At 35.9% G+C, this 17850-nt stretch overlaps 1 protein-coding gene across 1 annotated transcript in view; it reads right to left on the bottom strand.

Moving 5' to 3' along the window:
• LOC128985990 (apoptosis-resistant E3 ubiquitin protein ligase 1-like) overlaps positions 1-14947 on the bottom strand; it is a 35136-nt gene extending 20189 nt beyond the window's left edge. Inside the window, exons 1-9 of the mRNA XM_054406032.1 lie at positions 14813-14947; positions 6982-7138; positions 6521-6629; positions 5671-5767; positions 4558-4757; positions 3636-3873; positions 2796-2969; positions 1028-1036; positions 702-721 (exon numbers count right to left, since the gene is read on the bottom strand). Of these exons, the coding sequence (XP_054262007.1) occupies positions 702-721; positions 1028-1036; positions 2796-2969; positions 3636-3873; positions 4558-4757; positions 5671-5767; positions 6521-6629; positions 6982-7138; positions 14813-14885 (1077 nt within the window). The 5' untranslated portion in view covers positions 14886-14947. The remainder of the gene's footprint in view (positions 1-701; positions 722-1027; positions 1037-2795; positions 2970-3635; positions 3874-4557; positions 4758-5670; positions 5768-6520; positions 6630-6981; positions 7139-14812) is intronic.
• Between the last annotated feature and the right edge of the window lie 2903 nt (positions 14948-17850).

Below are 17850 nucleotides of genomic sequence, written 5' to 3'. Positions count from 1 at the left end.
GAAAACTGGCACTTGCCTTCATTTAGAGTAAAGCCTGCATTTTGAAGCTTTCCAAGTACTTCTTCAAGAGCATGATCGTGTTCTTCTTTGGTTTTTCCCCAAACAATGATATCATCCATATGAGCGACTGCATTCTTTTGTCCATTGAGGGTCTTGTTCACTAACTGTTGGAAAATCTCTGGTGCTGAACTTATACCAAAAGGCAATTTTAAAAACTTGAAACGACCGAATGGCGTCAAGAAAGTGGTCAAATCTTGTGATGTCTCATCCAAACTGACTTGCCAGAATCCATGGTTGGCGTCTAATTTTGAATATAGTGTTGCTCCAGAGATTTGAGCTAGAGTTACATCAACTGGTTGGATAGGATAGTATCTTCGCTTTACACTCCTGTTTAATTTTGATAGGTCTACACAAATGCGAACTTTATTGGAATCTTTCTTGGGAACAACAACCATTGGAGCACACCAATCTGTTGCATGGTGGACTTCAGCTATGACTCCCATGGAGATCATGTTTTTCAATTCTTCTTTTGTAGCCTGCCACAGAGGCAAGGGGATCCGACGAGGGGCATTGATAGCATAAGGAACGACATTATCTTTTAGTTCTACTTTATACTTTTCAGTAACATTCCCTAAGCCATTGAAAAGTTTTGGGTAATTAGCGAACCACGAGTTAGAACTTATTTCATTTATTCTAGATACAAGCTGAAGCTTTTCAATTGCTGGTTTTCCTAAAAGAGGAACAGAAGTCCCTTTAGAAACATATATTGTTTCATAGCATGTTGTATTCTTGTATGACATTTTGACAGTAGCCATCCCTAAAATTGACAGATCTTGCCCATTAGCCCCTTTAAACTGTTTAAGGGTAGGCGACAATCTAATTCTTCTGTTTAATTTAATGTCTGATGGCACGACTGTTACATCTGCTCCTGTATCTATTTTGAATGCAACACTGTCACTGTCATTGATATTTAATAATACTGTCCATGGATCAGTAGATGAATAAATTTGGCTTGGAGTCACCGAACGAATAAAGTCTTGTGATTCAGGGTTTAGATTGTCAATTGATTTAAAATCGTCAGTTTCAACATGGTTTACGTTTTTTGATCGACAAACTTTTGAGAAATGTCCAACTTTACCACAGAGTTTACATGTGTGGTTTCTAGCAGGGCACATATACTTTTGATGAGATGGAGTCAAACCACACCAAAAACAAGATTTGATATTTTTATGAATGGCTTTAGCATTACTGGGTTTGCTAGGAAAAGTTTCATTATGTGAACTAAATTGATTAGTACTTTGGTTTGCATGGGAATGGTTGGAAAAGTTAGGATTCATTTTAGTGATTGTGTCTACTTCAGAGTGTGATAGTTCATGCTTTTGCTTCTTTAACTCCTCAGACTTCCGAACAGTGTTTACAGCAAAGTCAAGTTTTAGGTCATTTTCCAACTGAAGACGGTCGCTAAGGGGTTCGTCATGCATACCAATTATCAAGACCATTAAAATCATTTCCTCTTCAATCTGTCCCCACTCACAACTTTTTGCTAGAGAATGAAGAGCAGTTACAAAGTCTTCTATAGACTCTGTTGATCCTTGTTTACGCTTTAAAAATTTAGCTCTTTCAAAAATTATATTCTTTTTTGGAATGAAATACTGTTCAAACTTATTCAAAACAACATTGTAATTGTTGATATCTGATTCATTTAGTTTAAATGAATCGAGTATTTGTTCTCCCTTTTCTCCCATGCAATAAATAAGCATATCTACCTGTTTTATGCCGCTGGCTTCTTTAAGGCCGCTCAATGAATGGTATCTTCCAAAACGTTTTTTCCATCTTGGCCATTCACTGGGGTTGAATGTAAAAGGTTCTGGTGGTTTCACATTTAGGGAAATTGCAGCTTCATGAGGCACATTAAGGGAAGCATTAGGTTCATTCGACGACTGCGCCATGTTTTATTACCGTACAGTATATAGATTAATGAGAATTCATTAGTTTTGATTCAAAGTATATTATTTAATTCAGATACAGTTATATAGCAAGAACCTTCAAAATATTTACAATTCAAAGTCAATAAACCAACAGATGTTAATTATAACATCTGCTTAATATTACAACAGTATCTAACAAGGTTGAATCAGGTGATCACCTACCGTGAAAAACTACCGCAGTCAACCAATTGGGATAAAATTTTCTACAGGAGTAGTTCATAAAGCTAGCCAACACATAGGCCTATTCATGTTCTTAAAGCCACCTAAATCTATGCCCGTGAAAGTTCAAATTGCAAGGAGTTTTTGGTAACGACTATTTTTAAATTACACACAACAGAACGCTATGGAATTATAACATTTATGGGGTACAAAAAATGTTGTACATTTTTAAGAATAACAGATATTATGTTTTTACTTTGTGAAATAATCTGAGAAGGAGAGATAACATTTTATAAACACACAAAATTACCTGTGCAGTGTTTCCATAAGCCGGATTTTTATCCCAAAAAACAGGATTTTCAGACCATGCTTGGGTGGTATTAAAATGGGATGGAGACATAATGACAAGAGATAAAAACTAAACTCCTTATTTATAAAAAAAATGTGTTAAGTATTATAACAAGGTTAAAAGAACAATTTAAAAAAATGATACGTCTTTAAAAGATCACTTGGGATAGAACGAGTTTTTTTACAAAACTCATGAGGGATCCACAGTATTATATTTGAGATAGTATTAAAGTGGAATAAAATGGAATTTTCAATTGCCTAAGCAGGATTTTGGTTTTGGTAGTGTGGACTGGAAGCAACGTACCTGAGATATGTTGATAGTGTATCCAGCGACAGGGTCATTGTCGTTGAGGAAGTGGCAGAGGTTGTTGAACTCGTCGCGAGGTTCGATGACCAGAGTATGAGGCACTTCGGCTGTGCAGATCACTGTAGAACTGTGTCGGACAAACGCTGTCTTCAATGGGTCTGGTGGACCTACGGTGGAGAAATTATAAACATAGATTTCAACCTATAAATGGTTCACTTAAGAGATGAAGTCCTCCTATTTTTAACCTGCCCGAATTGTATTGACTGCGGCAACTTGCTGTAATTGATTGTTCTGTGTATTTAGTTTATAAATATTAAAGTAATGCATTAGGTTCACCTTTTTACATAAGAATGTATTTTCATTGTTTTATTCATGATACCTATTCTATGTGTATCCAACAGCATATGCGTAGACATACCATGACATGTGGTTACAATCAGTTCATATGCATTAGCCTATTACACAGTGATGGTGTACAAATGGTGGTACCTCCAAAAAGTGGTAGAAAAAGGATTTAACAAAACAAATGAACACAAGGAGGTTAGGCTCAAATATGCTCATTGAGTAAATATAGCATACAACCACTATTCAGAGTATCAATATAGTACAGAAAATCAATATGGAAGCAAAAATTGTAAACACAACAGCAACAAAAAACCAACTGTATGAGGCAGACATTGTGTTTCTGATTGAGTGTATAACATCACGAATATGTACTGTAACATTTCTTTACTAAAATTCAAACCTAAAAGTCCAGATTATCCAGAAAAGTTTTAAATTTTGTGCAAAACTAGCACCGAACGTCTATTTTACATCAGTGTTTCTATACTTGCCTGGTAGGAATGTCTTGTTGAACGGACTGCCCTGGACGTGAACATTCCCTACCAGTACTGCCACACGGTACTGCCCCGCCTGGCGCACTGTGAACTTGCAGACTGCACGGTTGTACGCAGTCGCCTCCCTACCACCGAGCTCTACCAACGTAGCGATGCGACGCAGCCCCTCCGTCACCTCGACTGTGAGTGCGTCCGTGTCACAGATCGGATACGGCTGTCCGTTACGCTGGTAGAACTAGAATAAAATACAATAAAAAAGGGTAATTATCTTGTGTACCACTGAAAGATCTTTCAAGTACACAAAGACATTAATTTAATCTTCTTTAATTCTGATAAAGGGAAGATTCGTCTTACAAAACCAGTTTTTTTCTTCGTTTTAACCATGTCTTGGGACAATTTCGCTGTGATTTCGACAAATTCAGGAATCAGTATTGAATCCAAAGTTTTAAGAGGTTGGGAATCATAATTGGTCCATCCTATGTTTAAGGGGCAAGCAAAATTCACAGCTCAATCCAGTTTTGATTGTTGGCTGAATTCAAAGTTTTAGGTTTTACAGTTAAACTTAATTTGCTTATACTTTTAACAAGCTGAAAATTACTTAAAATTTAGCTCTAAAACACATAGTGTACCTAATACATCTGAAATATTTTCAATGTGTCCAATATAATAATTTTGTTAGGCTAATACCCTGTAAAAACGTATGAAAAGTTACCAACTGTTTCTAAAATTGGCTTCAAACCATTGTTTTCTTCCTAATTTGTATTTATTATTACAGGGATGCACACACAAGCTTGAAGGTGTAAAACACTCTGTGTTTAATACCTTTTAGTTATCCCCTGAAATATAAGTTTTTATTAAATTCTTAATGTTTTAAAAATATGTTTAAAATATGTACAAGTGTGTTCGGACAGCCTCTTACCCTAACAATGAAGGTCATGGTGCCTCCGACGACGCAGGGGTCAGACCACTCAAAGTGTGTTGTACAGTTGGCTGGCTGGAGATACTTGCCAGTTACATACTGCAGAAGGGAGTGCTTTGCCTCAGGTGCCAGGGAGGGTTGTGTCATAGCAGCCAAGGTTACCAATCCTGCCACACTTACTGACACCACCAACATGCCTCCTGCAACACATATACAGTTACATACTGCAGAAGGGAGTGCTTTGCCTCAGGTGCCAGGGAGGGTTGTGTCATAGCAGCCAAGGTTACCAATCCTGCCACACTTACTGACACCACCAACATGCCTCCTGCAACACATATACAGCTACATACTGCAGAAGGGAGTGCTTTGCCTCAGGTGCCAGGGAGGGTTGTGTCATAGCAGCCAAGGTTACCAATCCTGCCACACTTACTGACACCACCAACATGCCTCCTGCAACACACATACAGTTACATACTGCAGAAGGGAGTGCTTTGCCTCAGGTGCCAGGGAGGGTTGTGTCATAGCAGCCAAGGTTACCAATCCTGCCACACTTACTGACACCACCAACATACCTCCTGCAACACACATACAGCTACATACTGCAGAAGAGAGTGCTTTGCCTCAGGTGCCAGGGAGGGTTGTGTCATAGCAGCCAAGGTTACCAATCCTGCCACACTTACTGACACCACCAACATGCCTCCTGCAACACATATACAGCTACATACTGCAGAAGAGAGTGCTTTGCCTCAGGTGCCAGGGAGGGTTGTGTCATAGCAGCCAAGGTTACCAATCCTGCCACACTTACTGACACCACCAACATGCCTCCTGCAACACATATACAGCTACATACTGCAGAAGAGAGTGCTTTGCCTCAGGTACAAAATCTAGTTTATGGATTCGAAGATTTGAGGACATCTTGTGAATTTATGTCACACGTCGGTTTCCTAAGGGACCATTTTTGTGATCACAAAACATCTGTTTTATTTGGAACGTTCCAACATCTAGAGAGTAATCATGTTAATTTAAAATAGAGAGAGACTCATAAGCTGCTCTGGAAAATAATAACGACTAACAAGCTAATAAATAAAAGTCAGTTAAATCTTTCTCACTCACCAAAAGTCCATGCGTCTTGATGCTGGCTGCTCTTGACCACTGCACTCCATAGTTCAGCCTTCAACTTGCCAAGGTCCTCCTTATTGACTGGCAGTGCCTAGTGGGTGTTTATTATTTTATCAAAACTTGAAATAAATATACTAACAGGAAAACTTGTGTGCTACAAAGGGTTTAGTTAAGATTGCATCAATCTATAACTACTAAAAATATTAATATTAATCACTTCTCCCCCTAACACATACCAGAGTTTTAATTTAATTTTATTAAACATTCATAAATCCTAGAAAAGTAGGAATTATGCGTGCAATAGGCAACGTTCCCTTATGAAAATGGGATGTTTGAATACAGAAGAGAAGGTTTTCAGTTAGAATAGACTTCCTTTTTTATAATCAGACTTCAGATTGTCTAGACTATCATCTAACCATGACAAACACACTCGCAAAAAACTTGCCACTCCCTGTTTGTCTGGTACTTTTCATGTGATTGTGATATTCATTTATTATTTATTATAGTAGTGGCTTTAAGTAATTTTGCATATTAAAATACATTTTGAAACCAATCCACTTATTTTTGTATTAAATCGTTTGATCCCAAGATGTCGAAAATTCTACTGTATAGAAAGGTTTATGCCAAGATATTTACGATATTCTGGTGGAAAAAATTGTTCAGCTAGTTCGATTTTCTTAAACCAAAATATTAAATAGGCCTACCTACTTTATAGACACAACAATTAAAATGTTGTAAATCGGAAGCCAGAGAATCACTCTCCATGAGGTTGAAATATTGAAATTTATGCTAAAACTGTGCAGCAAAACCATCTCTTACTGAAACTACTTTGTCTGAAGTATACCTGACGAGCAGCGCTCCAAGCAGCAAAGTCTTTCCCTAGTAAGTAACGAGCCCGTGAGTCCTCCAGCCAGTACACATCCTCTAGAGAGGTCACATCTTCCTGCAGCAGCCTGCAAAGATGCAACTGGTGTCATTGTTGTAAATATGTACAATACAGTACAAGGTACAACACTAGAGATATTCGTATTTCTAAATTTTAGTGGATTAAAATATTGACACAAAAATACATACTGTGACTTACTGCAGTTCAGTGATGACACCAAGAAAGATTTGACATAACTGAAAGGTCACTTGTAGTTGGAGTAACATTAAATTGTTTATCTAGTGAGAGAAATGTTTTCTGTTAAGTTGGATTGGATCTTGTAGTGAGACTGGAAGTTTTTCTGAATAACACCATCAGCAATCATCATCAGAGTAGCAACTTTAAGACCGGGCTACTGAGTAAAATAAAGATTCACACACCTATGGTGATGGTGCTGCAGAGAGAGTGACTGCAGCCACTGTCGCAGTATCAGACGTTGCTGCAGCAGTCTAGCAGCTCTCTGCAGTCGTTCTTCATCATGAGCTGGCAGTTCTGGCAACTCCTCTAATGTCGCACAGGACACCAGGGACGAGATACCTGTAAAACCCTTGCAGTCAATTTTTTGTTCAACATCTGTTTGGGACAGAATAAATTTTGAAGTTAAGTTACCTGTACGACAAGAGTATTTGTATGTATTTACAATAATTACCTCAAAATGAAGAAGTGGATAGAGTCATCAATACTAATTTACAAGTTAACTGACAGGTTTACAATTTTGTAAAAAAAAATCTGACATTTCTTTTGGTCCACACCTTACTTCAGGCTTGGCCTAGAGGGTCACACCTTACTTCAGGCTTGGCCCAGAGGGTCACACCTTACTTCAGGCTAGGCCTAGAGGGCCACACCTTACTTCAGGCTTGGCCCAGAGGGTCACACCTTACTTCAGGCTTGGCCTAGAGGGTCTCACCTTACTTCAGGCTTGGCCTAGAGAGTCACATCTTGCTTCAGGCTTGGCCTAGAGGGTCTCACCTTACTTCAGGCTTGGCCTAGAGGGTCACGGCTATCATTTTGCTAGCCATTGGTGATCAGTGGGATTTTAACCCGCAGCTCGGTGACCCTAATCCCCACGTACTGCCACTAGATTTTCTCTACCTATTTGTGTCATTAACGCAATTAATTAACAATCATGTCTACAAAAAGCCGTTGTTACATAAAACAAGTCGGATTGAACCTTTTTTTGCAAAAAAATAAAAATACCCCCGCCGCAGCAAACCTGCCGACTAAGCGAATTTCCATTTGTCTGAATTGATTTTCAGTTAAATATATTTTAATAACATTAGGTTTAACGAGTACCTAGGTTTGCTGTTACAAGGAAACTAATAGTGTGTTTTTGAGTAAAATATTGATAGCTTAGTACAAAATAAATAAATTTGCCAAGTTTGATCAAAATATATCCATAAACAAGCAAACTACAACATTTGACAATATTCTCCATAAGAATAACATGGGAATTTTAAATTTACAATTTTTTTAATTTTCTCCGTTACTAATAATCAAACAAAAATACTTTTATATACTAAATTATTTGTTTTTTTAAGCTCTTTAAAAAGGTCTGAAGAGAAATAGGGAAATTTTGTGTTTTGAGGGTCAAAAATGAGAAAAACCAATTTTTACCCCATAAAACCCCCCGTAAAGCCCCGTTCCCATGGTCCGATTGTGCTGGTTCGCAAACTCATTCAAGTTTATCCCGCTTTACACCTTTAAACCAAATTTCATCAAAATCGGACAAAAATTACTCAAGTTATCGCGTTCACGGACGTATATATATATATATATATAAGTCTATATATATGTACATATATAAAAATTTGAACAAATGGTGTTTTTGGCCTCTGGGGACATCAAAATGAAAAAGTTAATCGGTCCCGGGTCTAGGTCTTACCGTGCCACCTACGGTAATAGCTACTTCCCTATAGGGAAATTCGCTAAAAAGGGGCCCGTTTAGGAGTACATAAACTAAACTCACAAATTATTCAGACAGATTGCACCAGTGTTGCCGCATAGCAATGTTGACTTGTTGCAGTGTGTCAGAGTCGCGTGCGACCGTCGTCACCCTCGACGTGTCGCATGCGACAATGCAACGCTTTCTACAACTCCGGACAATCACGCGTCGGCCAAGGTAATTTGCATACGATATCCTCGTACAAACTTCACTAAAATATGCCTCACTAGACCTTGTCTTTTTGTGACTTGTCGACAGCCATATAGTTCTTGTGATATTTTAATTCGAATTTGATATCAGTACATATTACTCAATTCTTTAAAGTAGAACGTTTAGGTATCGCGCCAACCCTTCCTGACAATAACAGAATAATTAACTCAGAAGCAATTATCAAAGGGTCTAAATTACCAAATGTGTTAATAGAAATTAGTTCAAGTTTTGGCCTTTTCAATATACCTAACTAGGCTATTTGCGTTGTAGCAAGAATGGGAAGAAGAAAAACAAATTTTCTAAGACTTTTCATCAAATATGCATCAACAATACAACTAAGCTCGTTAAGTAACAGAAAAGACGAAGTACAGTTTTCTAGCAATTAATTTCGTGAAATTGCAACAAATTATAGTCTACTAATATTTGGTCAGTAAAGCAAAAATTAAACTTAAATGTCTTATTTAGGTCACTTTACGGCACAAAACCCTCCTAAATTTAAATAGTTCCCGAGGTAAAGTCATTAAAACAAACCAAAATACATGTTCAACTTGGTAATGGAAATCCACTGCCTATAGCGTGCGATACAGTCATAGCAGTACAGTTGCATTGTTGTTAGTTGTAGGCGACAAGGCCAATACAATCGCTATGGCAGCGGTATCACAACATATCGATTGTACCGTAGCCACAATACGATGCCTGTGGCACAATGCAGGGTTGTACGTCTCAATATACCCAGACCCACTCTGCTCTCTACCATCCCTTAACCTTAGCCAACTCCTCCCCAAGTTTAGACCCTACACCGGACCGTTGTACAATGTACTGCATGTTGGGAGGATTATAATAGGTAAATTACCTGTTGAATGAAAATAAATTATTGTCTAAAGTTGGATAATTTTTTTGTTCTCAACAGTTTACTGTTCCCATTGCTTTGCTTACTTTTAACGAAAAGAATAAGTTTATGTCTACCAGTAGAGTTTAATAGTTTATGACTATAGCAATCATACTTTCACTAATAATTATTTCTTTTGCGAACAAGTAGGCGTAATGCTGTATTTATGTGGTGTAAACAATATCATCCCTGAATTTAGTTTTTAAAAGGTAATGTACAAAGTAGTCCTGTTAAACTTGAAACATTTGTTTCAGTGCGTTATAAAATAATTTTCCCATTTCAGTGTGAATTCCACAGTGTCGGATATTCTACAATTTTGTACAACTCTAGAAGCCAAGCGATATTTCACAAATAAGCATTTTCTATTTTAAAACAGTTTGAAAATTGGCGAAATAACAGTAAAATAAATAATAAACCTTAAAACTCTCTGTATATACACAAAACAGAAAAGTGCCAAATAAAATAGTACGTTTGATCATGTATAATACATAAACGAAATTAGAAATCAACCAATTTCACGTTCAACTCATAAAAATCACGAAATCAGAAACAGATAAGTTTTTACTGTACCACGATTACTAGAAAAATACCGGTATGGATCATAAACATAAACAAAATGACGTTGTTGGCCCGAATCCTATACTAATAGCATTGAACATGTGTTAGTTTTGGCAGTTCCATTTAAGCAATGTTAAATTATGTTTATTTTCGGGCAAAAACGGCATTTGTTTATGTTTATGATCCATACCGGAATTTTCTAGTAATCGTGGTTTTTACCACGTTTTTACCAAAGACGGATTAAGGAAACATGGCAAGTTCCAATACAAATGTAGCGACCAGGTTTATGTTTACAGTGTATAGATCACATAAACACAAACTGTAGACAGTAAATGTTTACGAGTGAGGGTTACTGTATGGTGCAGCTCAGCAGCTGTAGATGTGCAGTCGGGCGGAACTGTCTGATAACACTCAACTTTGCTAACCTCAGTCACACTTTATATTAGTTTGCATCACGTTCAGCTTCAAAATAAATAATGTCTTTACTCCTTTAATGTAGTAGTTAGGGGTGCTTCAGCAGCTTCGACCCCTAGTTCGAACAATAATCAATATGTTCGAAGAAAACTATTCAAAGATAAAAAAACATACAAGTAAAATAAGATACAAAATATTGTAATACTTATTTCAGTCGGTAACGCGACGGACTACGTTGAATTGCGCCCTGATGCCCCCCATTTAAATATCAGTGCAGTCCAGTTTTGCGCTGTATCGGCTCATCCCTTGATATTGGAGTATCAAAAGTCTACAGATATATTTGATTCACAAACATTTCAATCCATAAAATGTGTAGTATTTTACAGAAGTAGGCCCTAAGTATTAGATATTTGGTCCAAAATACTTGGAATGTATTTTTCGTAATTTCGTTTTGTGCAGGTTCCGAGCACTGCACACACTTATCTTATTCCTTTAAAACGTTTTCTTGAGATATTCTGGGTTTCTAGTCTAAAGAAACTTGCGGATGAGTTCGAGAGTTTGCAAAAATCTCACAATGAGCTTTCTCTGAACAGAAGAACAAAATCCATAGTATTATATTGTCTGTGTCCATACACTGACTTTTAGCAGTTAATATAATAAGAGATCGCAGTGGCTATAGTTTTAACCACGAGTACTAGTTTTAACAGGCAGAGATGAGTTCCAGTGATTAAATATCTGGGTAGCTGAGTGTTCATAATACTCGCCTTGAAAACTGAAAGTCACTCGTTCGATTCCAGTCCCAGATGCCATTTGTCATTGGACTATCAATTAATATCTAACAAATTGTAGAAGTTAAATAATAACAAGGACCAGTATTTGTTAGTTTCCTTTCAATACGATAAAAATGCCGTTGGCTTAGATACACAAACACAAATACAGGAAAGGTAAAACATGTCTTAACGAAGACAGCCGAGGGAAGTGCTCTTAGGGATTAAAACAAGGATGAATGGGGATGCTCTTTAACAGGGCGCTACTGTAATGCTGGTGCCTTTGTCCTGGCCATTACGTGCCACCCCCGTAATTTTCATTGATATTCCAAAGGGTAAACACTTTTGCTTTTCAATTCACAGATTTTCGAATAATTAGTTTCGAAAGGAAAATCACCATGTAGAACCCCTCTTAAAAACGTAATTAAGTGAATATTAATTTCGGAAAGTGGCGGGGAAATAGCTTTTACTGTGTATTATTATTTAGTTCGCCAGTTTTGGTTCTTTGGGCGAAACAACTTTGACATTAGGTAAAATTCTTATTTTCAAATCTAGTTCCGCGTACGAGAAGAAACACAAGAATCAGTGTTTTCTTCTCAGTGTTCATAAATTTGATTTCAATGCGTAAATTATCTTTTAGTCTGTATCATCGCTTTTATAAACAAACTGTATGAACAATCTCACTCAATAGATACGACACATGAATATAGTAAATCTGGAAGAAATTCGCCTGTAATAAAATATGGCTCGTAAGACGTCGCCAAATGAACACTGCATCTTGAAACTGAGCCAAATAACCACTGCGGAACTAGCGATCGCCGATATACTATCATAAAAATGAAACAATAACATTTTATTTTGCAAAAAGACACAAGTTGTCGACGTTGTCGTGATGCATAAACTGCTTCTCATTATTAAACTCCAACTCATTTCCTACAAATGCACAGCATCTTTTAATCGGAAAATCTGCAGCCTACCCTGATTTCCCGTTATTTATTTTGAGAACAAAAATCAAACTTCTTTTCCAAACAATTCCCAACCAAAATTCGCTGGTTTTGATCCTATCCAATTTTTTTGCAGCTTGTGTACATTGCTTCAAAATCTGCTTGTTTCCTTAAAGCAATTGAGATCACGACTGTTTTGGTTGATTCACAAAATTACTCGAAATACCTATTGTAATGCAGTATCAATCATCAATAAAAAAAAAATTAAAAACGAACTGTCCCATAAACAACAAAAAACTGTAAATTAATCGGACGGTTTCACTTTTGATTCAATTAAACCTTCATACATATTTAAATAGTCAATAATTTCGATTCGACAAGTTAACTTAATTCCGGATTTCAATCAAGATAAAAATTAGAGCATCGTGAATTTTAGTCAATCGTATTTTGAGCTAACCAAAACATAAACTGTTAACTTTTGAGTTGTAATTATTTTTTTACTTGTCTATGAAAAAACAAGGTAGTTGTTTGGCTCCATTTAGTGTATTCTTATTTGCTCACCACTACAGCATTTAATAAATAATTAAGTGTTATAACAGCATATATATGACGTCATTTTTGGTACAAAGTAGGTCGAAAACCGCAATAACTGTAGAAATATCAGCGAATAACTACATACAAATAGTATTTAAAAGGCGATGATAGGAGGTTGAAAGTTGAAACAACCACTGCATGGTGGCAACATCTGAATGGAACGGTCCAAACGCAATTAAAGCCCTCAGAGCGAGATAACATTGATCCGTGCGAACTGAAGGCTAATGAGCAAATGTATCAATAGCACTGGCATAGTTCTGTTACCATTTAACCTCAACAAAAGTATTGATTTTAAGATCTTTCTAAGATTATATTACAGCGTTTAAATTGTTTTAAAAGTGAATGCATGGTAACATAGACGCCTATTGTAATGCAATTTAAAACTAAGGAAAAACCAACAACCTTGAGGTCGATTTTAGAATTAGGGCCAAAACATACTCCCTTAAAGGTGTCAGAATGATCGAAGAACTTAAGCCATTATTTGATATACAATATTTACAATTTTACAGTAGCTATATACAATTTTGTTTCTTAAATAACTCAAACCGTTGATTTTACAAACATTTTATTTAATGGCCGCCACTTTGTTTTATGAATGTTGAAATTTTTCATAATTATTTTGTAGCTTTGTCTAGATGCCAGGAATGTTTCTGCAAAGTTTCAATTTCGTACGCTTAACTATTTTAATTTTTTTAAATAATAAGTGGACAAAATGGCGGCTGTGTGAGTAACTTTAGGACTTCCGGACAATTTAAAACTCATTTTGAGTGACTAAATAGTTGTTATCATAGCTTCAAGTCAGCCATAGCTTCAAGTCACACCATTGTAAATAATGATGTTAACACCGCACATAACGTTGTAAAAACAGAGACAATAAGTTTGTACTCATATCCACGAAGTGCTAAGTGGTTACGGTGTGAATAGGGTTCTTTCTTGGTCACTTTTCAGGATTGGTTTCTGTAATATCAAATGAGACATTTTATATACATTAAGCTTATTAGATTAATGACATTTGTCTTGAAAATCAGATTAGTTCCACAAAAAACGCTTGCTTGGTAAAGACATTTTTATTTGTTTATATACCAGTTAAAGTCTAAACAAAAAACAAAGAATCGGTACTATAACGGATATAAACGGAACTTTACGTTGCAGGCTAAAATAAATTCAAACAGTCGTCTCTCAAATGTTTTTTACATGATTGTTTTTATTTTTTAAGAAACCCGCTTAAAAACAATAGACTACGTAATTTTAATTACAGTTTCTAATAAGCTGTAGATTAAATAATCAAAATATATTTTTATGCACATTAATTTAACAATACAGTACGAAGTTTATGTATTTGTAACTCGTTTTCAAATTAGGTTAAAAGAACGATTCAAATGAGAGGTCGGAGATTTTTTTATCGAATCTGTCTTTCTTTATAGCTATGTAGTGGAAATATTCGCTAAAAGAGGTTACGATTTTTTTATAATCGTATAATGAAGTATAGACAGTTTAAAAAACAACGTTTTACAAACGATACCCTGATCATATACACTAAGACTAATAAGTTTTAAACATCTTATCCATAACATTCTCAAGATATCATTACTTGTGTACTTCTCAAAATTGTCTACGAAAATCAAACATCAAAAACTGTTCTTAATCGTACCCACTAAAAAATACAATCGGCAAGAAAACAGCATTTAAAAACGGGGTTTCCTTCAGTGTTGTTTAATCTACTGTTTTCATATTTATTTAGATAAAATACGACCGTTTAAAAGTATACTCCTCAAAATCCATTATTTCTCTTTAAAAATCCAATCCGAACAAAAAACAGCCAATCAATCGTTCGCATGAGTGAGTCTGATCCCAAACAAAGGACTCTCCCACTGTAGTGTAGGATGGACTCACCGGATGAGTTGCTGACGGAAGATCGCATGGTGGTCATCCCGATGGAGCAGATCTCTTGCTCCCCGAGGTCCATATTGACAGATGGACGGATCACTTACTGTATACACACAGTTATCACATGGTTATAGGCGAGCGGCTCTGTTGCTACTGACTAGCGACTGGAGGGAACACCCCAACCCCACAGTTGCTGATGCCAGGGAATTTATCCCGAAAAAGGGAGTTTTCGTAAAGAGAAGATCTCCTCAATGTTTCTTATACAAACATATAAGTAGGTCTAACTTTAGTAATAGGTGTCGATTAAATGAATTGTAACCCCTAGGATTGTTTGATGGCAAATAATGGCATCGTCAAACAATACTCGACAAGTGAAGAACGACCTTTTTTGTGTTTTAGAAACTTTATGTTTTAAGAATTTAAAATATTAAATATTAATTTTACATCAAATTTTGATCACGCTGGTTCGGAAACTCGTTCGTACGCCGACCAAATTTCATCAAAATCGGATGATCATGAGACCTACACTAAGCGTATTTCCTACATGGTTAATTCGTCAAAGTGTACGAGAAAAACAAAAATTTTAAGGCCCATCATACGACGTGTACACACCAAGTGTTCTATGTTTGTTACTATTTAAAATATGGAGTTCGAGTGAGCGGAGTACACGTATGTATGTAGATATTGAACTTTAACTTTAACAATAATTTACCTCCTAAACGCTTAAGGGTCCATGGAGCCTAGATGTTCGAACTCATAAAACAGTTAAAGAACTATTAGATATTTAAATTACAACCACTCTGGTGTTTGAAAAATTATTTTTTGACGATAAATAGCTCTCTATCGGCTGTTTGAAATTAACATTGCTCTCATGGCGGGCAAATCCAAGATAACCGTTAGCTTCCATGGACTCCTTTGGAGAACAATTAAAAGTTTACAAAGAACATTTCTAATCTCACAGTATACTAAATATTTAAGTTACGCTAGCCAGCCTCCAAGGACTCTTAAGTAAGTTCAATTTAGATTAGAATTTAACGACGCCGACTGGCAACAGTCCAGGAGCAGGACGCACTTCGGGAAGATTACACAGTAGAACGATCCGCTTTGAATGAATTGATGACAGTTTTTTTTACTGACTAGAACAAGCAAGATCGGACAGCTGGGTATAATTTCGAACCGATAAAAATAGTCCGAACTGAACTAGCAGCCTTCAGTTTACTAGGTGAGCAATACTATACCTTCGACTATATCAAATGGCCAATGATATTACCAATCAACTAGGCCTATGTACCCAAAACAAAACTCCGACTACAAATTATCCACTTCGGTGTCGTCAGAATATGTTATAAAACACAAACTAGTTTCAAACAGAAAACAACAAAACCCCGATAACGAGTTTATCAACTACGCGTGTAGATTTCTGCGGGCAAATCCGGAAAAATCACAAACGTCCTTCAATAAATCCCAAAAACACGGGATGAACACTGAACATTGATGAAGTGGGATTTTCAAACATTTTGTGGGATTAATCGGGAATTTTCTGGCGGACAAAAGGGATATTTCTCGAGTGGAAACACACCCACAAACCCACCCCGAGGCATCGATCCGACCTTGCCCCTTAGTTACCGCCGTAAATGCTTTATTAATACCTCTTCTCCGTTGTTCCTCAGGCGCTTTGAGTCCCGCAGGTATTCTGTGGGATTTGAGAAGGGAAATTGGGAAAGGATTTACTCTTGTTTCGAATTCAAAATTTACGAGCGATATGGATGATCATAACTAAAACTGATTTGTATAAGCAAAAATTCGAATAAATCACCACTTACACGGTAACAACAATTATACTGTAATTATTGTTATATAGTTTTCTGCGGATTACTATCCCTTTTTGCAGGCTTTAACGATTTGTTTACACTGCAATTACAAAGACTAGAAAGTTGCTAATTTAGTATGTTATGCAAAGTCCCCATTGTTAAAATATTTATTTTAGTGATAAAAAAATATCATAATTTTTTCATCTATAAAACATAATGCGCGTTTTGATGTTAATTATTTGCTAGCAACCTGCGTAATTTCGTGACTTCAAAATCCGTGATATATTTGGGTTGATAGGGATAAAAACGATTATTCCACTTCGTATACCTATTACTGTATTTGCATTGCGAGCCCTATTATTTTAATTGCGTGCGCGATCTCTTCGAGGTATCTTAGTCAAAGATACTATAAAAACACAAAATCTAAATCAAACAACATTACAATATTTTACTTGAACATCCTAAAATATACAGTACAGTACTACAAAAACACAATATCCTATCAAAACACAAAATCCAACGTATATCATTTTCTTCTTTACATTTTATACAATAACATTACAATATTTTACTTGCTTTCACTAAAACATCACCAACTGTTTTAACGGTATGGATGTAAACAAAATTGTAAGTCATTATGACAATTTGTTTTGATGTAAACAAAATAGAAACTTGAAAAAGTTCAGATGATTTGCAACAGAATTCAGCACAAACTCTGAAATCTTAATAGCCTATAGGGCGAAGGGCTTTCACGGGATATCTTCCAAACCCGCAAAGGCACATCTAGAGGATAAGAGTTTTAATTAACCCAATATGAATATAAATATTATTTTAATTTTTATTTTAAGTAAACAGCATAACTCCGGGAAATGGTTCTATGGGTCAAAATAAAAAGAAAATCAAGAGTAAATTTTTTTTCCAAAATCGCTTAGTTAACCAGATTTCCCCATTTTGTTTTTATTCATATAACAATTTTATCTTAGAAACTTTACAACAGATCATTACGAAACTTGGTATGAATGTTGACGTAAAACAAACCCACGTTAGAAAAAATATCTTAATAAAATTAAAAATTTCAAAATGGCAGCCATTTAATTTTTTTTTTAATTGATATTGCTAAAGATTACTGATATTATGAAAAAAGTCTATTACAATTTTATTTAGCATTTAAAATTTCTTATCAAACTACACCAAAAAAGTTCGAATAAAAATAACTGAAATATCACTATTTTT

This window comes from Macrosteles quadrilineatus, unplaced genomic scaffold (assembly GCF_028750875.1).
Source record: "Macrosteles quadrilineatus isolate MER2022 unplaced genomic scaffold, UCM_ALF_1.0 Scaffold_2__2_contigs__length_208266976, whole genome shotgun sequence".
Taxonomy (NCBI): Eukaryota; Metazoa; Arthropoda; class Insecta; order Hemiptera; family Cicadellidae; genus Macrosteles; species Macrosteles quadrilineatus.
This window is presented reverse-complemented; position numbering and strand designations above follow the sequence as displayed.